Source organism: Pinus tabuliformis, chromosome 4_1 (assembly GCF_031772625.1).
Source record: "Pinus tabuliformis cultivar Carrire ecotype Pingquan chromosome 4_1, CPIR1, whole genome shotgun sequence".
NCBI lineage: Eukaryota > Viridiplantae > Streptophyta > Pinopsida > Pinales > Pinaceae > Pinus > Pinus tabuliformis.
The window spans coordinates 468,960,162-468,987,886 of record NC_142303.1 but is presented as its reverse complement, the minus strand read 5'-3'; the positions used below and the strand labels follow the sequence as shown (position 1 = coordinate 468,987,886).

Below are 27,725 nucleotides of genomic sequence, written 5' to 3'. Positions count from 1 at the left end.
TTCCAAGGAAAACAAAAGTTCATGTGAGGTCATCCTTGGAAGTTTAATATACAGATATACACACTTGGATGCAAAGGATTACGTCATTAACTACCATGCCATTTTTTGTCAGTAAGATCTTGAACCTATTTCTTTACAGAAAAAATTTCATCAGCATGCTTGGTAAAAATTAATAGGCAATACTCTAGAATGATAATCTTCATAACAAAGGGGTAACTGAAAGAACAAATGCTTAAATCGATGTGTTAACAGATATGCGAAATACAACCTGATATATCCTCCCATTTTTTAGGTGATATCGAACGCCTGACCAATCAATGTACTGTGTAGCATGTGAATAAAATGCTGATACGGGATATAGAAAGTTGTCAACCAACATTGCTATGAATATCTGCACCAAGAGAAATAAACAGGTATCCAGGCAGTTGTTGAGTCAAGAAGTCAAATTAAGCAAGTTTTATGATCTACTCAAGCTGCCAAGCAATGAGTATGTCATTCAATATATAAGAAACTGAAATTATAAATATTCTCTTACTCACAAGACCCCAGTTATACTGCCCAAAAGAGATAGGTGATTCCTCTGGAGACAATGCATTGCAAAGTTTGATTTCTACCCTTGTAATGTTCCAAAGAGAAACAATTTCTATTACAGTGCATGCAGCCAAATAACCTACATGCATCAAGCCTGTTCAACAGTGTTGTCAGATTGTAGTTTTTATTCAACATCGAAGGTAATACAGAAAGGATTATGAAAGTGTTAAAAGGGCAGTATAGAAAACACTATATACTAATCTGAAATACGCGTTTAAGAATAAGGATAGAATTGCCCAGTTTATCTTAATTCTCTATCTCAAAAAGAAATTAAAGCGTAAACTCTTAAATGGGGCAGTTGCCATGCTGAATTTAAATAATTCATGGAAAGATAATAACAGACTATATGGCATACCAGATCTGATAGATGCCTCATTGTAAGGGTAACTGCTAAAAAGGAATCGCAAAGCAGCAGCAAGATGAAAAAACGCCATGATAAAAGGTGAAACATAACCCCAAGAACAATAGCAATGAACGAAAAATAAGGCACGGTTCATCATCCAGTTGACATTTGAGTTGTATGACTCCAGAACAAATGTCTGCTTTCTCAGGTAGTTCCAATACCTGCATGCCAATTATGACAAAGGAAACAAAACATAAATTGAATTCCCTGATTTAATTATTGTAAAACATAACTACCTATAGTGCATGCACCTTGAAAAGGTAATATCGTTTGCAAGTGGATGAACAAAGATGGCAACTGGGGGGGAACTAATCAGCCTTTTGTGTGCCCCTGCAAAAGCAATCAGACCAGTACCTCAGTATTTATCATAACTAAAATTTCCAATCAGCATTCTTAATGCTAAATAGCAATTACTGCCATTTACATGTCACAGTTCCAGCAGTGCAGTTTCAAGATAATGATGACGATGATGATTGTTACCATCCCTTGAGACCTACTTTGGTCTTTTGGACGTTACAAAAAATGGTAAGGAATTACTTGGTTTGCTTTAGAATTTTCTTTCTATGCTCGAAAATATTGCAGAGATACTTTCTACAAAGCTTTGCATTCAGTAACCAAACAATGTAGTCATATGTTAAACACTGGATGCTCTCAAATGGCTACAAGAACTACAAAGAGACCATAACCTTAATTGCTTGCCAATATAAGGTTATGCAAATATTTTAATTTCATGCAATAACAAGTGTTGTTTGGTTGTTTGAAGTTTACTATATTTTCCAAACCCCACTGGTGTATGCTACAAGGAATCCACCCTGTTATCACCCAAATATGCATGAGATCTTGAGTGCTTGAATTACAGGAGGTTGAGTTCATTCATTAGGTTGATGATCTTGCTTTGAATGACCTTTCTACACTTTGATGCATTTCTTCCATTGGGGAGTACCTTATGGGGCATTTCACACCCCTGAGGCAAATTTGCACATTTGGAGGCAAACCATTGGCTTTCTAGGTAACAAAGCCTATCCTAGAAGGAGCATTCCACATCTAGAGGGTACTTATTAAATTTTATTGTGATAATGATTGAAGACAATGCCTAATCAAGACTAGTGTCCTAGTTTGAAGGATTTGAGAACCATAAGCACACATTCCAAGGATGCACCACATTTTTAAGGGTTCCTATGTTTGAATTGGTCATATGTTTAAAGATGTAGAGTGCCCTTGATGTGATGACGACACTTGGCACTGATTGACCCTTTTTTCACACATGGTTCAAGAAGCGGAGACTGCTCCCTTAGAAATATGTAGAAAAGCTCTGTTATCAAAGAATAATGATTTTTAAAGAGTTTGGTTTAGCTAATGACATGTGGCATATCGATGCATTTTTAAAGAGTTTGGTTTAGCTTTCCATACTTGCAAGACAAAAGAGGGTTTCTAGGACATCATGACATATGTGCATTATGTTCAGTCATGACATGTGGATTGTGTTCAAGATAACAAAGTCTATCCTAGGAGCACTCCACATCTCGAGGGTGCATATTAAATTTTATTGTGATAATGAATGAAGACAATTCCTAATCAAGAATAGTGTCCTAGTTTAAAGGATTTGAGGAGAACCATAAGCACACATACCAAGGATACACCAAATTTTTAAAGGTTTCTATGTTTGAATTGGTCAGGTGTTAAAAGATGTAGAGTGCCCTTGATGTGATGATGACACTTGGCACTCATTGACCCTTTTTTCACACATCGTTCAAGAAGAGGAGACTGCTCCCTTTGAAACAAGTGGAAAAGCTCTGTTATCATAGAATAATGATTTTGAAGAGTTTGGTTTAGCTAATGACATGTAGCATATTGACATAGTCAAAACCCTAAGAATGGACTGCCCAAGGGTTTTCTACAGTTTTTCATTCAAAGAGGAGTTCAAGTAGAGCCTATATAAGGCAATGTTCCACCAAGTTTCTGAGACGGGGGGCGCAGGAACGGGGAGACACAAAGGCAAGACATGTGAGAGAACCCCCAAATTTTAGGGAAATTCAAGGGAGACAGGGGCCCATCAAGGGATATATATATATATATATATATATATATATATATATATATTAACATGATTCAAATTCAAATTCGATAATGAAATAACGAAATAAATTGATTCATGCATCATAAATGATTCAATAGTAGATACTAAAGTCTAAGACTAGAATAGTAAATTGAAATTACTCAAACTCAAAAACAAAAACAAAAAAAGTGACGACTCAAAGACTCGGTCTAAGGTCATCAAAATATAGTCTTGAGACTTGTTGATTTTTGTAGCATCGGGAGGTATTCCCGCATGCCAAGGAGCCTTCCAAATCAGCAAAAAGAAAATATTAAATATGAAAAATAATTATTATTATTATTTATGGCCTTCATGTAGGCCCCAAAAAGTCAAGTTGGCCCCACCTTGTGAATGGGTGTGACTGTTGTTCAAACCCATCTATTTGACCACTATGAATAAGACAATCTGACCTCCTCATTTGGAAGAATTTGTTGGAAATGTAGCTAGTGTCGATCTTCATAATGTAACTCAAATGTACTATCGATGTACTCATTATATTCATTTATTATATTTATTATTAGTATTTATTTTCTAGCCAAAGCATGTTCTTCATGCTTATAGGGTCAATTGAGTCAAAAAAAAAAATATATATATATATATATATATTACGAGTCAAAGAAATGAAATTGAGTCAAAGTCCCATTTGGACCTCTTGTAATGAAAAGAAAAATCATTTTATTTGAGTCAAAAAGTCAATTTGTCATCCACAAGGCCATGTCGGCTCTGCCTAGACAAGTCAGCCTAGAAGAGGCAGTTATTTGACCTCTTGAACATCCATAAATAGAAGGCAGTTCGACCTTATTTGATCACTCAACCAATCACATCGATTTATGTGCAGGAAAAGGAAGAAAAACAAAAAAATTAGGAGAGAGAGAGTGAAGTCAAAGGAGAGTTTTCTGCCCTAATTTCTACTCACTCGTGCGAGAATTTATGTGGTTTCTGAGGCTGTTACAAGGCCGGAATTCAGCCATCACTACAGGTCCGAAATTTTCAGAAGTTTGATCAGAATGGCAGAGGTTTGACCAGCGTTTACCTATTGAAAGAATATTTGGAGGACAGCTGACTTGGGGCTTTTGTGGAAGTCTTGGTCTTGTTCTCAGGTCTTGGATATCTCACTTTGATCTAATTCTATAAGAAGAAGATTTTCTTGGGCTTTCCCCCTTGTGGGGTTTTGCCCTGGCTTGGAGCCTACATATTTGTGTTCTTTGTCTCTTGTGATCTTTGTGTTTTGTATATTTTGGTAATTGTTTGATGAAGAGAACATAATAAAAGAAATAAAAAGCCAACAAACATTCACAATTATTAAGAGAAATCAACCCTAATCCACAAGCATCTTGATTTCTCAACAAAATTCAGACCACTCACAAGAACAACATCTTTGATCCACACATGTGAAGTCAACAGAAAGGAAGAAAGCAAAGTTTGACGAAATCTGAAGCTTCCTTTGACCAGCGTTGACCGAGCTCATTCTTGCACAGTTTGACTGAATTTCTCTGAGGAAGTTGCAGAGCTGAAATTCGGCCTCCTTTGACAGCAGTTGACCAGAAGCAAAATGACCAAAATTCAGTTGACCAGATTTTACTAAGCTAACAGAAGTCAGATGTTCTCCCTCCTTTGACCAGGTTTGACTGGTATTAAAAGCTTGGAATTTGGCACAGATTTCTAGACAATTTCTATTGTAAACTTTGTTGAAGATTGAATTCTCTTTAGAAGAAAAGTTGGCTGGGTTTTTCCCAAGGTTGGGTTTTCCCGGGGTAATCTTGTGTTTCTTATTGTTTGGCTGTCTCTTAATGATCCTATAGTTATTATTGCATTATAGTTGAGATTTTCTATGTATAATTACCATAGTTTTAAAACTCTGACTCGGATTCGGAACTGGCCAAAGGTTAAGTCCAACTCTGTCTCTGACTCGATATCGACTCGGCCTAGTTGATTTCAATGACTCAGTCGTTGTAAAAAATACATTAATATTTATTTTTTAATGGAAAAAAACATATTTTTAAAGATTTTCATTCATGTTTCCAAACTTGAAGCATTAGCATATAGAGAGATGACAACATATGATCAAAGTATGTTCATGAATATATCTATTATATGAAAATGGCACCCAGTGCACTATCCAATACATGTAATATATCGAGATCAGAACAAAAACGCATAACCAAGGAGGCTCTAAATGGCCTCTACAACAAAACATCACTACTCACTGCTAAACAAGGCAAGATCATCTGGCTTAGACTCTGAATGTAACGACCAAAAGTCGTATACGCAGCAGAAATATTTAAAATACTTCAAAGACAAAGACATCCATCGTAGGATAGTAATTGTAAATTGTATATTGTATAAAAGAATTGATATAGGATGATTACAATTGAAAATGAGGGCCTGCTTATATACCCTAGGCAGGTGCCCTTCCACGAACGGTCATGTCTCTAAGACATGCCTTTTCATTACTAACTAACTAACCATTAGTTAATTACTTATTATTTATATTATATTTATATTTATATTTATTATTATTATCATTTCTATATGTATTATATTCATAACATTGCCTCTTCCTTCAAGAAGCTTTGTCCTTAAAGCTTGTTGAGAACATCTTCTCGTCTTTGAACTTTCATCTTCGTTGATACAAGACAATATGATACTCTGAGTGATAGATAAAATTGTTGTACTAAGAACGGATCAGACCATCCTAGATTAATCTTCTGGGAGTCTTCTGATCTTTGGAGAAGTGTGGTGAATAGTTATTGTATGATTCAATTCTACAAACTTCATTGTTCTTAGGAACACAAATTTGTCATTTATTTCTGAGTGATACTAGTACATGGCTTGATTGGAGGGTCTGCTCTTATGATTCAAATGTCGATACATAGCTCCTTTGGTTTCGCTTTCCCTTATCAGGTTAGTGGTTGATTCCTGATTTTCTTCAGGCATTGTTGTTGTTGAGTGGCCAACTGAATCATCATTTGGAATGTCCATCGTTTGAGCTGCAACTACTGCATATGTTTTAACATCTCTAGATTCCTCTTCTTCCTTACTTGTGATATTGATTGGATTAATATTTATTCCTTTATCTTCAACTTGGACTAAAACGACTGATGACTTCAATACTTCACCTTGAAGTTGTTCCAACTTGTCATTCAAGGATTTCTTGTCATTTTTAAGTTTCTTAATTTGCATAAGTAGTGTTTGATTATGATTCCTTAGACGCACAAGTTCATCCTTTTGTGAATTGTTTATTCTTAGTAACCTCATCATCTCTTAAACTTTTGATTTGTTCTAATAATGTTTGGTTAAGGCTCTTTAAACATAAATTTTCTTTTTCTTGTTCCAATAAACATTCCTTGAGTTCCTTCTTTGTGGCTTTAGCTTTCTTGACTTATTCGAGTAGTTTTTCATTGTGATCTCCGAGGCGCGAAATTTCTTTGTCTTTGTTGCAGATGACTTTTTCAAGCTCTTTTTGCTTCTTTGATATAGTTTGTTTATTATCTTGAAACATCAATTCAGAAATATCCTTAAAGTCTTCTAATGAAGATGTTATTGATTTGATTTACTTGTTATGTCTTGAAATGTGACCATCTTCCCCTTATAAGGAAACGTTAAAATTTGTTTCTCTATGTTTAACATGAATGTACCCAAATCCTTAAACCAAGGTTGACCGAGAATGGTGTCATTCTTTCTATTATCCATAGTTACAACACGAAATTGAAATATGTACTCATAATGATCTATTGTCACCTGTAAATCACTAATTTTATACTCTTACTGGCCAAAAATATGTTTCCTTTCATCAATGTTTGGCTCTAGAACTAATAGTTGATTGGCCAAATTAATGTTGTTGTAATTTTCTTCATTGCTTGTGTTGATAGTGATATTAATTATTTTCCTTGGATACTTCCTTTTAATGTAATTAATCCGTGATCCATAACTGAAAGTCCATTTTAGGAAAATCGTCCTTCCTTCAGTTCTAACTTGGACGCCATGTTGTTGATAATTTTTCGTCGAATAATACTTGAATATGTTCACCAAAATTCGTATTTCAGTTAATCTTTAAACTTTTTATAATTTTGGGTTTTCTTGTTTTTTTATAATATATCTATATATATATATATATATATATATATAAATATGATTTTCTTTAATAAACTATAAAAATATAATCAATTTTTGAAGTTAATTTATTTATATAATTAATTAATTAATTAAATGTGTAATATTTTTTTTAACCAACGAAATGGAATTTCAAAACACTAACCAAGAAAACACAAGTGCACGACTGGGGACACGATGGAGGTGGAGGAGGGTATGTTGGTCCAAGGAGCGATTGGTCGAATTCGAAAATGATCGAATGGTGGAACCAGGTAGAACCAGCGGACAAGGATCGCACGGTGGACAGCATGGCGGTCAAGGCGGACGGGTGCAACTGGCTGGATTGGTGGGTTGTGCGATGGTGGCTCCAATGAATCCCTTGCAGTGTTTGAAGAGTGATGACTGTTGGAAAATGCGGCAGAGTCTTGCAGCTCGAAAGGTGGCAAGATAAAGAAGTGGTTACGTAGAATTGATAGCGGTTGGTGGCGGGCAAGAGTAAGAGTTGTCGGGAATGAATGTGATTTTTTCCGTGGGTGCGAACACAACTGGTCGTTTGTGCGTTTGTGCAATCGTCGAGTGGTTGCAAAAGGTAGCGTTGGCTAGGTGGTTGTGCTTCGTTCACCCTCCCACGACTTCAGCAGCCACTGGTAACTATTAGGCACATACGGTGTGGAGTCCAAGGGACGGCGGTGTGCAACAACGGTGGTGGTTGGTCGGTGGCAGAAGCGACACTATCAGAGAGGAACAATGACAATGTTGTTGGTTCAGCTTGAGTAACTCGTAACGGTGTCTTCCATTGAGGAGCAGTTGTGCATCAGCAACAACAATTATCGAGTCAGGAAAATATGCAATTGCGAAGCACACAATGGTCAGTCGGCCCGGGAAGAGTATGTGTGTGTTGTTCTTTACTTATGTTTGTTTTTCAATATAATTTTTTTATATATTCGAATTTTGTTTATTTTCTTATTTTCTTTTTCATGATTTTCTTTTTTTATCATTATAATTTTTTTTCAATAGATATATATATATATATATATATATATACACACTTCTGAAAATATTTTTTTTTAAATAATGGCCAAAGGCATAGTAGTGAAACTGGCAAAATGGAGAACCTCTCACTACATAGCAAAATGCTTGAATCTTGACGGCAACAATGTTGACGAAGTTTGATGGCCAATGGCCGGATCAGACGTGCCTCTGATACTAATGTAATGACCAAAAGTCGTATACCCACCGAAAATATTTAAAATATTTCGAAGACAAAGACATCCATCGTAGGCTAGTAATTGTAAATTGTATATTGTATAAAAGAATTGATATAGAATGATTACAATTGATAATGAGGGCCTGCTTATATACCTTAGGCAGGTGCCCTTCCACAAACGGTCATGTCTCTAAGACATGCCTTTTCATTACTAACTAACTAACCATTAGTTAATTAATTACTATTTATATTTATATTTATTATTATTTCTATATGAATTATATCCATAACACTAAATCAGAGACAAACGGAGAAACCCATGACTCCTCCTCACTACTGCTCCAAAAACCAACTCCAACTTTTCACAAACTCCTCATAAATGATCACACAAATGCAATGAGATAGTTGTGACTAAATGTGGGGGGGTTGGGTCACTTTTATAGGCTCGGGAGAGGGGTAGAGACATTAAGAAAAAAAACCAAAACAGAATTGAGTTTGAAGTCCTAGTTGCTGCATTTTTTCCCTGCGGACTAGCTCGGCCAGTTTAAGACGGGCTCGGTCGAACCGGTCGGTCCATTACCAAACCAACCGAGTTGGAATCGGTGTCCAGCTCGACCAAGCCTGAATCAGTGTCTGGCTCAGCTGGTTCAGTAACAAACCAGTCGTTGGGCTGGTTTTTCTACCTAGCCAACCCGAGCAGGGGTCTGGCTCGGTCTACCATGCCGAATCTGATTCCTTAAAGTTATCAGTGACATAAAGACAACTTGAGAATACAAATCATTGGAACTAATTATTAGATTAGGAAATCAGTTTCTATTATAAGAAAAATCAACATGGTATTAGAGCCTAGGTGAAAGAGGTGCCTTTATAGTACCTTGAAGAAGTCAAGTTTTAGAAAATCTGAAGTCAGACCTAGAGACAAGAGTTCAACAAGTACTTGATTTTTTTATTATTGTTTGACAAATGGCTCCAAGCCTTAGAGTTGAAGACAGTTGTGTGACAACAAGCCTAGTGAAATAACTTGTTAATAGTAAGACTGAGTGCCTATGATGAAGAAATACAATCAAGCGGGAAGAAGTAATTTAGCAGCAGAGTAGCATCCAAATAACTTGATGGAAGTACATGAGAGCTAAGTGTTAAAATTGGCAACTAGGGCAAAACTTCATGTGGGTCATCTTATTCATGGCTGATAATATTTTTATTAGATTCCTCTCGTCGAGAGGTGTAGGATTGATATAAAGATCATTCGATTCCAATAAGTATTCATGGAGATATGAATTTATTTTGATTATGGAATTATTATCAAGCTGACCTACAACTCATGTAGGCTCAGAAGCCCAACAGTCGCATCTATTCAAACCCCAACGTTGTGTATAAATACAGGAGGACTTTTCCTCATTTGGACTCACTCATCTTATCACATCTCTCTCTCTCTCTACTGCGCAGAAAAGAGTCTCTTCTCTACTGCACAGAAAAAGGTCTCTCCCTCACACATTTGACGCCGGAAGCTGCAGAAACTGAAGCTGCAACTGCAGAAGTAAAGATTGACCTGCGTGGACTAGAATATCTCCTCATCTGAACTGCGTTTTAGGTTCATCTGAACCTCCTCTGAAAGCTGCAAATTTTGGTGAATCAAGTCAATTCGACGGATGGGTTGCAAGATATCAACTGCCCTAGTTTGAAGCCGAAAGCTTCTGAAATTGAAGCTGCCACTGCAAAAGTAAAGATTGACTTGCGTGGACTAGAAGATCTTCTCATCTGAACTACGTTGTAGGTTCATCTGAACCTCCTCTGGAAGCCACAACTTTTGGTGGTGGAATCAAGCCAATCTGATGGTCGGTTTGTGAGATATCATTTTCCCTAGTTTGATGATGAAGCCACTAATGTTGATGTTGCTGATCTAGGGTTTGTTACTGCTGATATGAATCAGATTTATTGTACTATTTCTCTTTGCTGAATTATTGAAGATAAAAGAAGATTTGATCAAAGGGTTTCCCCACACATTGTGGGTTTTGTCCCTGGCTAGCCACCACATCTTGTGTCTCTTGTCTTGGCTTGTTTTCTGTTGATCGTTTAATGTTCTATCTGCACTTTACTTTATGTACATGTGATTGCTAATCTGTGGAATATAATAAGGAAAAGAAGTAAATTGTCATAAGCATAGAACTACCATAACTTAACATGGTATCAAAGCTGAGGTGAAGACAAAACCCGAGCAAGAGCAAGAGCAATCACCGAAGAGAAGATAGGCAAGGCTATCCTAGAAGATCAAGGAGTGTTGGACCATGTAAGAGGCAATATTGTTGAGCCTTCATCAAATGCATCCGTTGTTGCCTGGAACAAATGGAAAAACAGAGAATTCAACACAAAGAAGATCATCTGGGACTCTATCGACAAGCACTTGGTGGCCTACATCTCTGAACTAGGCACCTCCAAGGAAATCTACGATAGACTGGTGAGTTTATTTAAAGTTAATGATGCAAATCAAGTTTTGTTTCTTAGAAATAAGTTGAGGGAAATCAAGAAGGGTAAAGATAAGAGTATGCAAGCATACTTCTTAAGAATCACCGAGATCAAGAACGATCTCCTATCTATTGGGGAGACTATTACTGACAGAGAAATGGCACTCACAACTCTTGGAGGATTACCATCCGAATGGTACGTGTTTAGGACTACTCTTCTGAACAATAATGTAATTCCTGGTTTTGAGGAATTAATGGCTAGATGCATCCAAGAAGAAACAAGGGTAGAAGAGCAAGAAATGCCCATGCCTAAAATTCCTCCTGCTGCTTTTTCTTCTCATGCTAATAAAAGAAATAATTCCGGGACTAAATCAAAAGGAAAGGCTGGACCTAAGGGTGGAAGAAAAGGACGATGTTACATTTGCAATAAAGTAGGTCACTATGCAAGGGAATGCCTTGATAAAAAGGACTCACACTGGGACGATGATCAAAATCCCTCTGATGGCAATCAAAGGAATGACAAATTCAATAGCAAAGGTAAGAGGAGAGCTGGGAATCAAGGAAGAGGACAAGCATTCAAGAAGGCTAGAAATTCCAGGATGTATTAAATGCACCTGACCTCCGAAAGAACCTGGTGTCCATCTCAGCAATGGAAGACAAAGGCTACAAGGTAACCTTCAGGGATGGAAAGGTACGTGTATCGAAAAATAATGTTAAAGATGCCTTTACACTTGAGCTTCGTGTTGATTCATTATATCAGGTCAATGAAAGTCAGGTAGGTGTCATGTCTTATGACACATCTCTTCAGTCCGAACTTTGGCATTGGAGGTTTGCCCACCTTCATTACAAAGATCTACCTGATGTAAGACATATGGTAACAGGGATGCCTGAATTCTGAGTAGAAAAAGAAGGTGTATGTTCGGGATGTGCCAAAGGAAAGCTCAAAAGGGGACCATTCCCTTCAAGTCAAAGCAAGACCTCTGATATATTACAACTAGTTCACTCAGGCATATCTGAGGCTGGCATTAAGAGGGCGACTACTACGCCACACACTCCTGAGCAGAATGGTGCGGCGGAAAGGAAGGATCGTACGATTGTGGAAGCTGTCTCTATGGATAGATGATGCCTGATGTGGAGGAACCCGTGGATCTTATTTATCCACCTGAGCCTCCCTCTTCTAGGAAGAGGCCTTCATGGCTTAGGGGGATACTTGATGATGAAGGACATGTTGCACCCCGAGGAACCTTCGTGAAAGTAAGAAACCTAATAGGTATCAGGGATAACTGACCATCATGAGCACAATCATACAAAATGAGCCTTCATCATTCTCAAATGCCATCAAGCATAAAGTATGGAAGGATGATATGACCATTATGGAGAATGATGTCTGGGAAGTAGTTCCCAGACCCTAGGACAAGACAATTGTTACTTCAAAATGGCTTTACAAGATAAAGTTGCAGCAGATGGAAGTATGGAATAGTATAAGACTCGTTTTGTTGCTCGTGGTTTCTCCCAGAAGGAAGGTATAGACTATGATGTGATATTTGCACCTGTTGCCAGATATACGACTATCCGCTTGATCAAAAGCCCTTGTGGCTTCACAAGGATGGAACCTACATCAGATGGATTTCAAGACCGTGTTCTTGCACGGTTCGATCAAAGAAGAGGTCTATGTGGAGCAACCCGAAGGATTTGAGATTTAGGATTGAAAATTTCATGTATGCAGGTTGAAGACGGCTCTCTATGGGCTGAAGCAAGCACCCCGAGCATGGTATGAGAGGATCGATAGCTACTTGATGAAGCTGGGATTCACTAGGAATGAATCCAATCCTAACCTTTACTTTAAGGCTGAATATGACAAGCCTCTCATACTGGTGTTGTATGTGGATGACCTCTTCCTAACAGGTGCAGACCCTCTCATTCACAAATGTAAGAGGGAGTTGGCTTCTGAATTTGAAATGAAGGACCAAGGACTTGAAGTGTGGCAGAAGCCAAGGGAAATTTTCCTATCTCAAGGAAAATATGTGGTAAAGATATTGGAAAGATTCAGTATGATGGACTGCAAGCCTGTGACTACCTCGAGGATCTTAACTTTCAGAAGTTATATGGTAGTGATGTCGGACCAGATTTGGGAAATGCCTCTGAGTTTCATAAACTCATTCGCATTGATGTTCTTGGTGAACCTCCGTCCGAACATATGTTTTGCAGTTAGCATTGTGAGGCAGTTTGGTTGCGAAAGCTCTTCAGTGAGCTGTTTGGATTTACATTGGATACCACTATGATTCTTTATAACAACCAGAGGTGGGATTCAATTATTGAAGAATCCTGTATTTGTCGATTGCTCCAGCAGATAGACATCATCTGGGATATGGTAAGTCGATGAGCAAGGAGGCTCCATCGCATTAAGATGATGTGCAGGTCGATACACCTTGTCAAAGCCCCGAGGAAAGATCTAATCTGTGATTTTCCCAAACGACTTGGAGTCGTCAAGAAACCCTTGTACAAGGGTCCTGCATGTTGCATACATTGAGCTCTGGGAGCTTTGAGGGCTTGCGGTTCTTACTAGAGCAACATACTACCACAGGGTGACTCACCCTCCCCTCGTGGTGCGCACTGGAACAAGATGATTCGCTCTCTTGTGGGACAAGATGATTCGCTCTCTTATGGAACAAGATGATTCGCTCTCCTGTGTACCAGGATGATTAGTTCTCCTGTGAGGCCTGGATTGATGTGTTCTCCATGGCGATTGTAACAGGATTGATGTGTTCTCCTGTGACGCCTGGATTGATGTGTTCTCCATGGCGATTGTAGCAGGATTGACGTGTTCTCCTGTGAGGCCTGGATTGATGTGTTCTCCATGGCAATTGTAGTAGTATTGATGTGTTCTCCTGTGAGGCCTGGATTGATGTGTTCTCCATGGCAATTGTAGCAGGATTGATGTGTTCTCCTGTGAGGACAGGATTAATTAGTTCTCCTGTCAAGGCATCCTACCCATGCAGTATGGGACTCATGGGAAGTACCTCTCATCTGATCAATGAGCAGGAAAATGAAGTTAGGGACCATAGTAGTACCGATGGACGCATCGTTGTATCTACCATACTCCCTACGCTAGGATGACCTCCATTGATCTGGGATCAATGATACTAGTCTAGGACCAGTGGTAGGAGTTGTACCATACTATGACACTGACTTCAAGTCGGTTGAGACTGGTTTGGGACCAGTGGTACATACTCTGAGATTGACTTCGTGTCAGTGCAGTACTGGTCTAGGACCAGTGGGAGTGGTACATACTATGACGCTGACTTTGGGTCAATTAAGACTGGTCTGGGACCAGTGGTACACTCTCTGAGACTGCAATACTGGTCTGGGACCAGTGGTAGGAGTGGTGCTTACTATGAAGCTGACTTCGGGTCGGTTGAGACTAGTCTGGGACCAGTGGTACGCACTCTGAGACTGACCTTGAGTCAATGGAGGATGATACTGGTCTGGGACCAGTGGAGTTGTACTCACTATGACGCTGACTTCAGGTTGGTTGAGACTGGTTTGGGACCAGTCATACATACTCTGAGACTGAGTTTGAGTCAGTATGATACATCCTCGATTATTTCTTCGTCTTCATAATTCGGACAAACGTAGAGCAGAATAGAACAAAGCAAAGCAGCGCATAACAGAGCAGAGTCGTACAGATCAATACAGGGTAGAACAAGTCAAAGCAGAACAAGCAGAATAGAGCAGAGCAAGGCAAGGGTCAGGCTGTACAGGGCAGTGCATTTGATGGATGAATAGTAACGACTAATAGACAGATTGCAGATGAAGTTCTCCCTAGTTGAGAGGGAGTGTCAAAATTGGCAACTAGGGCAAAACTTCATGTGGGTCATCTTATTCATGGCTGATAATATTTTTATTAGATTCCTCTCGCCGAGAGGTGTAGGATTAATATAAAGATCATTCGATTCCGATAAGTATTCATGGAGATATGAATTTATTTTGATTATGGAATTATTATCAAGCCGACCTACAATTCATGTAGGCTTAGAAGCCCAACAGTCGCATCTATTCAAACACCAACGTTATGTATAAATACAGGAGGACTTTTCCTCATTTGGACTCACTCATCTCATCACATCTCTCTCGCTCTACTGAGCAGAAAAGAGTCTCTTCTCTACTGCGCATAAAAGGGTCTCTCCCTCAGACATTTGAAGCCGGAAGCTGCCGAAACTGAAGCTGCAACTGCAAAAGTAAAGATTGACCTGCGTGGACTAGAAGATCTCCTCATCTGAACTGCGATGTAGGTTCATCTAAACCTCCTCTGAAAGCCGCAAATTTTGGTGGTGGAATCAAGTCAATCTGACGGACAGTTTGCAAGATATCGACTACCCTAGTTTGAAGCTGGAAGCTTCCGAAACTGAGGCTGCAACTGCAAAAGTAAAGACTGACCTACGTGGACTAGAAGATCTCCTCATCTGAACTGCATTGTAGGTTCATTTGAACCTCCTCTAGAAGCCGCAACTTTTGGTGGTGGAATCAAGCTGATCCGACAGTGGGTTTATGAGATATCGTCTGCCCTAGTTTGATGATGAAGCCGCTAATGCTAATGCTACCGATCTAGGGTTTGCTACTGTTGATATGAATCAGATTTATTGTATTATTTCTCTCTGCTGAATTATTGAAGATAAAAGAACATTTGATCAAAGGGTTTCCCCACACATTGTGGGGTTTGTCCCTGGCTAGCCACCACATCTTGTGTCTCTTGTCTTGGCTTGTTTTCTGTCGATCGTTTAATGTTCTATATGCACTTTACTTTATGTACATGTGATTGCTAATCTATGGAATATAATAAGGAAAAGAAGTAAACTATTATAAGCATAGAACTACCATAACTTAACACTAAGACAAGCCATTAAAGGGCTACAAGGAAGATTTCCATTAGAATCTACTAATAATGGTTTTGGGTACATAAATGTTATTGCTGCCTGAGAATGGGATAAAGGAATTTCGGGTGATCTGAGGTAGCAACTAATTTAGAGGAGTCTGAAGCATGAACTCATTAAATATCTAAAGAAGAAGAAGACCAATTTGCAGACTTGATCATTTTTTTGTTGAAGAATTTCAAGGTTCATCATTTTGGTTGATTACTTTTGTCATTTGTATGAAGCTTTCTTTTGTTGAGCGAGATCTGAGGTCATTTTTTCAAGCATACTAAGGCATAAGGACAGATGATGAGGCTCAAAAGCATCGTTAATGAGAATAATGTGGTTTATGATGTTAGCTTGTGGGATGTTGAAAAGTTGATTATGATTCATAGGTGGTCAATAACTTTCAAAAGGATGGAGTGATGGAATCTTGTGATGGCTCTATAACAAATTCTTTTCAAAGGACAATGATTCATTCCATGACATAGCAAAGTAAACTTGCACATGACAAGTTTGCTGAAGTAGAAAAAATTGTTTTTGATGTGAAAGTCCTAGGAAACCCTAGAGCAATACCTAGACTGTTGATGCACGTAAAGTTGGTGCCATGCATCTATTTGATAACATAAGGATGACTTGGTATTGATGATCCAAAAGAAGCATACATTAGTAGCTGATGTCAAGGATAAAGATAACCAACCACCTCAAAAGAAGTCAAAGGATTCTTTCAATCAAGAGATAATATTTTTTGTTCTATTCAAGTTTCTTATTATTTTATTTTTTTATATAGAGCCTTGTTACTTTCTTTATAACTGTAAACCCTTCCTATAAAGGAAGACCTTCGAGAAGACTACCATTACAAGACTTATGGGAATAAAGTACAAATTTATATAGTAGGAAGAAGGATTTTCCTGCAAAAGGGAGAAAAACAATAACTATATTGTTGCTCAAAATACACTGATAAACGCCCAGGATCATGACATGGATTGAGATCATCAATAACATTGGAGGCAAAGGGCACCCTATTGTAAACCCCAGGATCTAAAGGATAAAACCCTAGTATAAGACTTGGAACACTGAATGTCATTGGAAGATCTAGGGAGTGCAGAAAACCTAGACCTTTACAAGTCTTACAAGAAACAATGTTGATTGATTTTAAAGATGAGATTGCAGGTTGATGATGGCAAAGCCGACAATACCCACATTATGCAAATAAAATTAATCACCCCTCCCAGGAATTAATCACCCCTTATCCATGGTGAAAACCTTCACAAATAAATGTTTAGGCTTTTAATTAAATCTATACGGAAACATTAATTTTGACCATCCAAGTCTGACCCTCAATTAATGCTTTTGAGCGGAACCTTATAACTCAACCCTTCAACCTTCATAACAACTTTGGTTAATTTTTATTACCCGCTCCTATCAACCCAAACCATGGTCTAGGACTTTGGTTAAATTCGACTTAACCCAAAGTACATTTAATTCTTTTATTTCTATTATAACTCTAGTATAATACAAATACACATAACTCACTTAACTTTACCTTTCTGCCAATCCACGACCTTTGCACATTTTCCAATGCTCACCCTTATCGCACTCATCCTCCACCGTTGATTTCACTCCATCAAATCAACGGTCGTCGCGTCGTATCACGACTTAAACCAATTCATCCGCCGGAACTCAAATCACTTAACTCGTGTTGATAAACTTCTCGGGTCTGCTTTTCCCAAAGCCTTATCAGCATCAATCTCCACTGTTGATCTTACCTTTCAATCCGACGATTGTTGGATTACCCGATCAACAAACCTAATCGATGATCCTCTACCGTTGATCAAAGCGCACTTGATCCAACAGTTAACGGTGAATTGGATGAGCCACTTGCACGAGGTTTACCCGCCCAATAAAGTGGTTTTCTCTCTCCTGCGGTGTGCTATGTGTCAGTCAATAAATGGAATCGGGTGACCAACCCGAATTACCACTTACCACTTTTTCTCCATCCGATAAACAGCTTCCGCCTATAAACCCGCCTTTCTTCCTTGACTAACGCACAAGCCTATTGGCGCGTGATGACCATAGATATTCACCTATCAGACGGCTACGACAACTCCTCTGGATTCCTCTTCCGCTAACACTTAAGTTTAACCTCTGTCGTTCATTTCTTTTACTTTATGTTGCGTGACTTAATCTTGGTCGCCCATCGCCTTCAACCTCGTTCGTTGATCTCATAGATCCAACGACCCCTGTACATCGTCACCTCATTTCTTTGTCCTTCCTCTACTTCGTTTTTATGCCATTTCTCCGTGTTTCTGTGGTTTCAGTATTTAGTTGTCCTGCAACACAACTCCCTCTTGATTTAACTCTGCATGCTCTTAACACAATCACTCCTAAACCTCGACTGTGATCCTTCGAATGGATTCAAGCGATCCAATACGATCATTCATATCACTTCTTCTCGTGTTCTGCTCGAACTCCACCTACAACCTCTGTTACATATAATTTACTCTAGTTCACACACAGATTATAACTGAATTACTCCATACACACACATAAACTCAGAATCGAGTTGTTTGTATTAATAAACAGGTATTTACACAGGAACTCTCTCCTTGCCCTGATCTTCTGTATCAGTGGCCTCTGATTTCCTACCTACCCGAAAGCTTACAATCAAACCTCTAACTCACAACCTCTAACTAGCTAACCAGCTAACTATCTAACTTGACTAACTTTTTCTCTGCCTTTTTGGCTTACATTTATACAAAAGGATTCTATAACCAATTCCTGGTTTAGATCCATAAACTTCTCAACAAAATCCTAAAATCTCATCTTTATCCCTAAGGATCCTCTTTAATCCACAAATCATGAAACCTATTTTTAATCCAAGATTTACAATTGATTCTCAAATCTTTCAACTATCCTAAATCTCTCATGTTCTCCAACATTCGAGAACATTTACAAATATGCCTCACAATACTTAATTAATTCCTATTCTCATTAAAATCACTCAAAAGCCTAAGTAATTACATTAATTTTAACACTTAGGAAACCAACTTCCTTAAAACACAAGACCCCCCTATGTCTACTAAAATACAATGATTCTTCTGAGCTGAATGCTCCTGCATCACAGGTGGAATTCAGCTAGGAAGCAAGGATCAAGAGGGGGTCACCAATTCCATCAAAGGATAAGTAACTTATATTCTTCTCCTTTGATTAATTTTATTCTCTTTTCTTAATAGCCCTTTGTCTTTGTAATTCTTTTACTGAATATTAATTGCTACTTCTATGATAAGATCTACAGGAACATTGTTGATATGATGTCTCATGTAAGGAGTAGTAATAGTACAAAAGACTTGCCTATGTGAAAGAGGGAGCGAAGAACTTGCTTATGAAAAGAATAGTAGAAGGATTGTTTTTCGCAATGTTTTAAAACTCTGACTCCGACTCAGCCGAGGGTCGACTCCGACTCCGACTCGATATTGACTCGGTCGGCTCGATTTCAATGACTCGGTCGTTGTAAAATATACATTAAATATTTATTTATTAAAAAAAAAACAACAACAACAACATAATTTTAAAGATTTTCATTCATGTTTCCAAACATAGCATTAGAATATAGATAGAAGACAACATATGATCAAAGTAGGCTCATGAATATATCCATTATATCAAAATGGCACCCAATGCACTGTCCAATACATACATGATGATGATATAGAGATCAAAACAAAAACACATAACCAAGGAGGCTAGAAATGGCCTCTACAACAAAAGTAAACTGTGACCAGTACTACTGGCTACTGCTAGAGGAGCCAAGATCATCTGGCTCAACCTCTGGATCAGAGTCAAACAGGCCAGCCCATGGCTCCTCCTCATCATCATCTCCAACTGCAACTGTAGAAGTGGTAGCACTAGCAAGCTGTGCAGCAGCTGCAAGCTGAGATAGACGAGATATGCGCTTCTGTCGTAGTTGAGCATAGGAAGTGCCTGCAACTGGAGGACTTGTTGGATGACTCTTCACTACCCAATCTGATGTTAGATCAATGTCTTCCAACACAATCAAATCTGAATCAGGTTTTTTGTTTAGCAATTGGTTGCATCTGAGCCGGAGGTTGTATTGGGCATAGACTAGATCATTTAACCGTTTTTTATCCAAACGGTTCTCTTCTTCGTGTGAATCCTCTCAAAGACAAACCAATTGCGCTCACACCCAGTAGCACTACAAGTTTGATTCAAAATACAAATTGCAAACTTCTACAATTCAGGACAATGGCTACCAAAAGCCTCCCACCATTGTGCTGCAAAAAACATAGGAGTGTAATGAGTTAGCTCAACAAAATTACAAATTATATCCAACTTTCAAATTATAAACGATTTAACAAAATAAGTATTAGGAATTTGAAAATTGAAATTTTTGTTTGCATGGCTCATCTGCTTCCCTTGTCAGTGTATCTCCAGCTGATCACACTCCAATGGGATCATGCAATCAATGCAGTCAATAAATCCATCTCTAACCTCCCCCTTCAAAGATTTTGCTGCCAGAGCTTTATAATGATACCGTTGGTTCAAAAAATACCCAGCTGCATGTATAGGGCGATGGAGTTGATTGTTCCATATTTCATCAATGATTGCCCAAATGGGCCCATACTTAGCCACTTTATCCTTCTATGCCCCCTTTATTTGTTGCTCCTTTGCTTGATCCATAGCCTCATAAATGAAGCCCATAGCCAATCTTTCCCCATCCACCAACCGCAGCACCTTAACCAGTGGCTCAACAACCTTCACAATCTTTGTTGCCTTTCTCCAAAATATTTCTTCATTACCGTTCTTTTTCAATTCTTTGCCATCCTATTTGTGAGACCATTGGCTTTGCTTCCATTCTTCACTGGAAAATATCTTTTGCAAGTTTCTATGTTGTGAAAGCATAGATTGCAATGTCAAAAAATGAGTAGAAAATCTAGTGATGGCAAACCTAATAATATCTATGCCCCCTGTGTGTCTCCTCATAAGGCTAAAAATCCATGAATGATTGTAGATAAATTTTGTTATGCTTTTGGCATGATCTACAATGTTTTTGACCCAATCTAATTTGCCAATATCCTCAAGCATGAGGTTTATGCAATGTGCAGCACATGGAGTCCAAAAGATGGTTTTGTGTTTTTCCTCTAACGTTTTACTAGCAAGAACATAGTTAGATACATTATCTGTGATGAGTTGAACAACATTAGCCACCCCCACTTACTCAACAACCTCATCCAATAGCTGAAACAACAATTGTCCATCTTTTACCTTATCAGGTGCATCAACTGAGTTTAGAAATTGGGTTCCCTGTGGGCAGAAGATAAGAAAGTTTATGATGATACGATTCCTTTGATCAGTCCATCCATCTGACATGATGGTACATCCTGTTCTTGCCCATGAGTCCTTGAAATCTTTCAAATACTCATTAATGGAGGCAATTTCTTTCTGCAAACGATACCCCCTTAGCTCATGCATAGTAGGGCCTTTGAAGCTTTTTCCAGCAGCATGTATGGCATCAAACATAGGCTCATAATATGGTGAACGAGAAGCATTGAAGGGGATATGAGCATCATACCACCATCTACATATGTAATCACAAGCAATCTCCCTCAATTCTTTCTTCCAATGGTCATCTAAAGTGAGCTGCAAAGTTCTACTAGCTTGAGGACCTGTGCATCTAATGGAGAGGAGGGTGTGACAATGAAATAACTTTTGATATTCATATCACCCTTCTTTTTCATTTTACCCTTACCCTTTTCTTGAATAGACTCCAAAGAGGGAGGAACATATTGGAAGGGGTTGGATGCATCAATACAAGGGATAGAGGAAGAACCCTCAAAATCAAAATTGGGGTTGGTAGCCAGCGTTTTTTTTATACTCCTCTTCCTCCCAATTTCATCCTCTAATTCTTTTTGTCAAGCCTTTTCTTGTTTAAACTTCTCAAAGTTGGCTAACAAATCCTTCCTAATCTCCCCAATTTTTGGTGATTCACATGAAGTAATTTGGCCTCTAATCCCTGCCAAGTGTTGTTTTAGCCTATTAATGCCCCTAGGACCTTCCTTAATTTTTCTATGGCAAAATTTGCAATGCATTTGACTAACAACCATTTCAACATATGCCCAAGCAACATCTTTCACTCTAGGTGCCATTTTTTCACTTGGAAATCAAAGGCAAAAATCTGAAAATGAAAACAAAAAAATACCATTGCTTCAATGTTCATTTCTTTCACCAAAAACACACTTTTCAATTTCCAGATTTGCACAAAAAAATAAAAAGCAAAAACAGATTTTTACAAGTGAAAAAAAAATATCTCTAGGCACAAACTACCTCCTCAAGGTTGCTCCAACAAACGAACTCCTCAATGTTGCTCCAATGGCTGCCCAAGAAGCTCCTCACTCGCTACAATGCTTGCCCAAGACTCCTCACTGCTGCTCCAAAGACAAACTCCACAACTCCTCACAAACTCTCACTCGAATTCTCACTCAAATGCAATGAGATTGCTGTGAGGAAATGAGAGGGGTTGGGTGGGTTTTATAGGGTTTAGGAGAGGGGAATGGACCCCAAAGAACCTAAAGGCAGATTAGAAATGGGTTTGGGGTCGCCAACAATCAAATTCCAAAAAAAAGCCGCGTTGTTCTGCCCTTTTCGGGCTGTTGTCACCGAGCCAGCTGGGTTATTACCGAGTCGGCCGAGTCGTTAGACAACTCGGCCGGCTCAATAATAAACCGGCAGGCCATTCCGGTTTGAAGGCCAAGTCGACCCAGTGGGGGCATGACTCGGACCAACTTGGCCAAGTCGGTTTCGAACCGGCCATTTTTCAAAACAGAGGTTTTTCGTGACAGAGGGAGCAACCAAGATCACCACAAGGAAGACCTCAAGATGAAGGATTTTGTCTAGCTTTTTGATGAACTACAAGTCCGTATTCATGGACCAAATATCTGAATTTCAACATCTCAAGTCAATATACATATATTGTACACTAGTACTTATGATGTATATTGGATATATCTCAGGAAATGAAGTGAGTCTTTGCACAAGGCAATGACCAGATCACTTCATTCGAGACATGATGAAGAAAGGAACAATTGAGCCCTAGTATATTCATGAATGAATAGATTGTGGACAAATTTGAGCTTAGTGTGATGCTAGATGTCTCCCTCATTAAAAGGAATGATGAGGAAGCCAAAAAGGATTTTTGGCTGGGTCATAAAGGATTTTGACCAAGAAAAGATGTATACATTCACTTTTGAAGCCAAAAGGACTTGGATAGGTCGACCAAAAGTGAATGTTCCAGGGAAACTATAATATTGGACAGATCTTCTCCTTAGAAGCTAGAAAGACTTGGTTATTTCAACCAAAGGAGATAGATGAGATTCACCTTTAAATACCAGAAGAATACGGGTACATCACAAAGGACTCTGAAATCATCTGGCTCAACCTCTGGAACAGCAAATACTCTTTAAAAATAGTAAAATTTGAGGATCCAACATATAAAATTTGGGACAACCACCCAAAGGATGATAATTTGGAAATCGTTCAAAAGCAAATCCTCTTTAAAAATAGTAAAATTTGATGCCTAGGCTAAGGTCATGACCAAAGAATTTGATATATTTGCCTGAGGAGCCATAAAGGAACTTGGCCCACCCTGGATATTTATGTTAATCAAAAGGACATGCATCATTATGACAAGCTCATGAAACTTTTCTTATGAAGGAGAATTCCCAGCTAAAGGGAAATCTGTTGCAGGAGAATACCTCCCTCGCTAAGAGGGAGTGTTGATTTTTGTAGCATTGGGAGGTATTCCCGCATGCCAAGGAGCCTTCCAAATCAACAAAAAGAAAATATTAATGGTGACAACCGGTAGGATTCTCATTTTCTTAGTTCGTTAGCTAAGTGAAGTAGTAAGAGATAGAGATGTTCCTTTGGATCGATCGCTAAGGTTCACTCAACAATACCACTAAACCCGGACCCGGCCCTACCCTATGGGATACCCAATAACCCACGGATTCTCCGTCAATATGAAAAATAATTATTATTATTTTTGGCCTTCATGTAGGCCCCAAAAAGTCAAGTCAGTCCCACCTTGTGAATGGGTGTGACCCTTGGTCAAACCCATCTATTTGACCACTATAAATAAAACCAGTGTTACTTGAGAGCGGGAGCGAAAGCGGGGAGCGGGAGCGAAAACAGGTGCGGGAAAAACATTTTCAAAAGCTCCCGGTTTGGGAGCGAATCCTGGAGTGATTTTTATATAATATATTTTTTATATTTTGATACATATATGTCAACAAAAACATATAGAATGATGAATTAGATATAAAAACCAACCAAAAAAAAAAAACATAGATTGATCATTGAACCATATAACATCAATCATCTAGAAGTTATAATTTTCATCAACCACATCCGCAAGTTAGTAACATACAACATATTGAGTCTCATGAATCATGATTCATCAATCTTAAAGTTTCAACTTCAAGCTTTTAAAATTAAAAATTCAATATATAACATTTATCATCATTGATCACCAAAGTTGTACTTGTAAGCTAAGTTTAACCATTACAAGAAATAATATCTAACATGAAATGAAATGTTATAAAATGAATTATGAAATGAAATGAAACAACTTTCACGAAGCATCATATTCATAATTCAGAATCATTACCAATGAGTTATAATTGCCAACTTCAAAATTCAAACTTAAACTTGTCACAATCATTTATTGTTTACAAAAAATATCATTATGCTATGAAAGAGTCAAGACTCAATAGTTATGAAAACTAATAGAAACTAGAAAAGACAAGTAAATTGTAAATCTATTATCTACTACATGTGGCCCTTGCCACGAGAAGTGTCTAATGTATGAGCAGGTCATGGTGGTCTTCTAGGAGTCTCCTCCCGCACAGACCGACGACTAGAACCAGAAGGCACATGCCCTGGAACAAGACTCGGAACTCGAGCACTGCTACTGGATGGTGGAGGTGGCATGGTTATTGCTTCATCTTCCTCTCTCATAAGTTCTGCTTCCAATTCTTCAAGATGTATAGTGCCATCCTCCAAATTATCATCCTCTGGTTGGTTGTCCCAAATTTTATATGTTGGATCCTCATAAGCCCGATCACAGTAATGACTCAACAACCTCAAGTTGTAGTGCACATAAACCAAGCTTTCTGCCTGGTTTTCATTGAGTCTGTTTCTTTTCACATTATGTATGACGTTGTAGGTGCTCCAACACCTCTCTGCAGAAGAAGTATTTACAACCTGTGAGAGAACTTTTTTTGCCACTTTTGGCAAAAGTACCTGGCTGCCATATGATTCCCACCATGTGAGAGCATCAAATCTGTTTCTATCTTCCATTGCATGAAAGGTACCAAACAAACCAGTGCAACTGAAGTATCTACCTAATTCAAGACGTACACTAGCACATCCTCCCTGTCAGGTATCAACTTTTCTAATGCTTGCAAATATCCTGTAGATACCTCTTCTTCTATATGGGGTTTGACCCTTACAGTGCACGTTGGCCCAACCAAGATGCAAAGTAGTATTTTGGCATAAGGATATACGCCAAGCAATGTAGTGGAACATTAAGTTTATCCCACCGTATACACACACAATCATGAATCAGTTTATACAAGTTGGGATCATTGTTATGAACAATATCTTTTATTTGCCCCAACATAGTATCCATCTACTCATACACCTCGCCAATCACTGGTTTATCTATATCTGCAAACCGAATCATGTGATAAATGGGCTTGGTGAAACCCAATACTTGCCTCACACGTGCCCAAAACATACCATCAAGAGCGGCCTCCTCCACCTATTCAAAACCTTGCCTGTCAGTTGCATTTGTAGCCCCTTTCCTTTAATACCTTCCAGTGTGGACTTGATACCATGCTAGCCAATGACTCTCTTACCTTCAAAAGGCGCCTGAAGATGAGGTAATAGCTACCAAATCTAGTCCTCGCAATCTTCAACAACTCCAATCTTGAGTGACTGCGGAAAAGGCCATGGGTATTGCTATGATTTGTAATAACTTCTATCATTTCTTTGCCTCTCTTATACAAATCACCAATCCATTTGTATTGTTCGTTTTTCTTCTTAACAATATCATGCATCAAAAGGTTCATTATGTGAACCAAACACCCAGACCAAAATATGTTGGGGTATTTATCCTCAATAATTGCTCCCATTGCCCTACAATTAGAAGCATTATCAATGATGACTTGGATGACATTATATGGCCCAATATGCTCAATTGTTTCAAGTAATGGTTCTGCAACGTTGATGCCGGTCTTGAACTTGTCTGAGTAATCATATGCTGAAAGAAAGATGGCACCACTAACAGACACAGTAAGAACATTTATCAATGGCTTGCCTTTTACATTTGTCCATCCATCAGATATAATGGACACCCATGGTCAGTCCAAGAACTTGTCATTCTATTCAAAGAATGTGATATTTTTGCTTTTTCATTATCAAGTCCAACGGTTCTTGCCTTGTCACACCCAGGGCTCTTGTATCCTTTAGGGGCATCATTTATGGCAGAAACCATTTCGTGCCAATAAGGTGAGCGAAGAACATTGAATGGTATCCCACATGCATAGAGAAACCTGTAAACTTTTGAATCCACATCATTCCTACACCCTTCATCAAGGAAATCTGATATGCTTCTACGCCTTCAACTTGGTGACCCTGTGCCTCCATATCCACTGCCTTGGGAGGATGCTGAAGGAGTTCTTTGTGCATGTGATTGTGAGCTTGGTTCAAAGAAACCCTCTGATTTTTTAGATTTGTATTGGGCTTCCTCCTCTTCCCTTAAGTATTTGGCTCTATCTGCTGCTGACACACCAAAACAAGTTTTGATTCCTATTTGTTTATCTCCATCCCATGGCCTTTTCCCGCAAAGGATCTTTCTGGCATGGGTGTATGAACCTGTGTAATTATTGTTGCAATGGTGGCAATGAAATTTAGTGGCTCCACCCTCTTTCCTTGCTTCAAGCCTATTAACATATTTCCACAATGGAGTTTGGTCTTGTTTAGTTTTTTGAGCTGACTCATGTTCACTCTCCTCCAGCTCCTCCTCACTGGGGTTTTCATCAAATCCACTATGACCCCCTTCTTCATCCCCTTCTTCATTTTCAACCCTCCTTTTTCTACTCTCCAAAACCATAATAACTCAAAAAGGAACCAAGAAGAAGAAAATGCCAAGAAATATAAACATAATGTTTGAATCTGCAAACAAAATGGAATGGGAATGAGAATGAGAGAAAAGAATTTATTTATTTATTTAGTAATGATTCATGAACATTAAAAAAAAATTGCTAGAACCTACCTCTTTGGCCTCCAATCTCCCCTCCTTGCTTTCTCTTGCTCCTTGCTCCTTGGCACTTGCTCTCTCCTTGCACCTTGCTCCTTGCTCTCACTCTCACTTGCTCTCTCTTGCCCCTCACTCTCTCTTGCTCCTCACCCTCTCTTACTCTCCTCTTGCTCTCACTCTCACTCTCTTCTAAAATAATGAAATTGATTGGAGGGAGGATTTACTTATATTCCCTCCCTCCCTCCCCTCCCTTTTCCCCCCAAACCAGCGACGTTTTAATTTTTTCCACTGGCTTTATTTTTTCCGCGCGTGAATTTTTTTGTCGCTCACCCGCCGAGAGCAGTTTTTATAGCCCAGGAGTAGTTGGGAACAATCACTCCCCGACCGCTCCCAGGCTATAAAAAACGCTCCCGGAGCGACGGGAGCAATCGCTCCCTACTTCGCTCCGGCAATAGGCAGGGACCAAAAAAAAAAATTCCAGGAGCGCGCTCCCACCCGAAGCGCGGATTGGGAGTGGGAGCGGGGGGGGGGCGCTCCCCCACAACACTAAATAAGACAATTCGACCTCCTCACTTGGAAGAATTCGGATCACTCACAAGAACAACAACATCTCTCATACACATGTGC

The 27,725-nt window shown here is 38.8% G+C and overlaps 1 protein-coding gene across 1 annotated transcript in view; it reads right to left on the bottom strand.

Moving 5' to 3' along the window:
• Positions 1-27,725, bottom strand: part of LOC149176471 (Nucleotide-diphospho-sugar transferases superfamily protein) — a 204,115-nt gene that overhangs the window by 30,534 nt on the left and 145,856 nt on the right. The window contains exons 10-13 of the mRNA XM_089419923.1: positions 1,246-1,324; positions 947-1,155; positions 540-685; positions 269-391 (exon numbers count right to left, since the gene is read on the bottom strand). Of these exons, the coding sequence (XP_089276049.1) occupies positions 269-391; positions 540-685; positions 947-1,155; positions 1,246-1,324 (557 nt within the window). The remainder of the gene's footprint in view (positions 1-268; positions 392-539; positions 686-946; positions 1,156-1,245; positions 1,325-27,725) is intronic.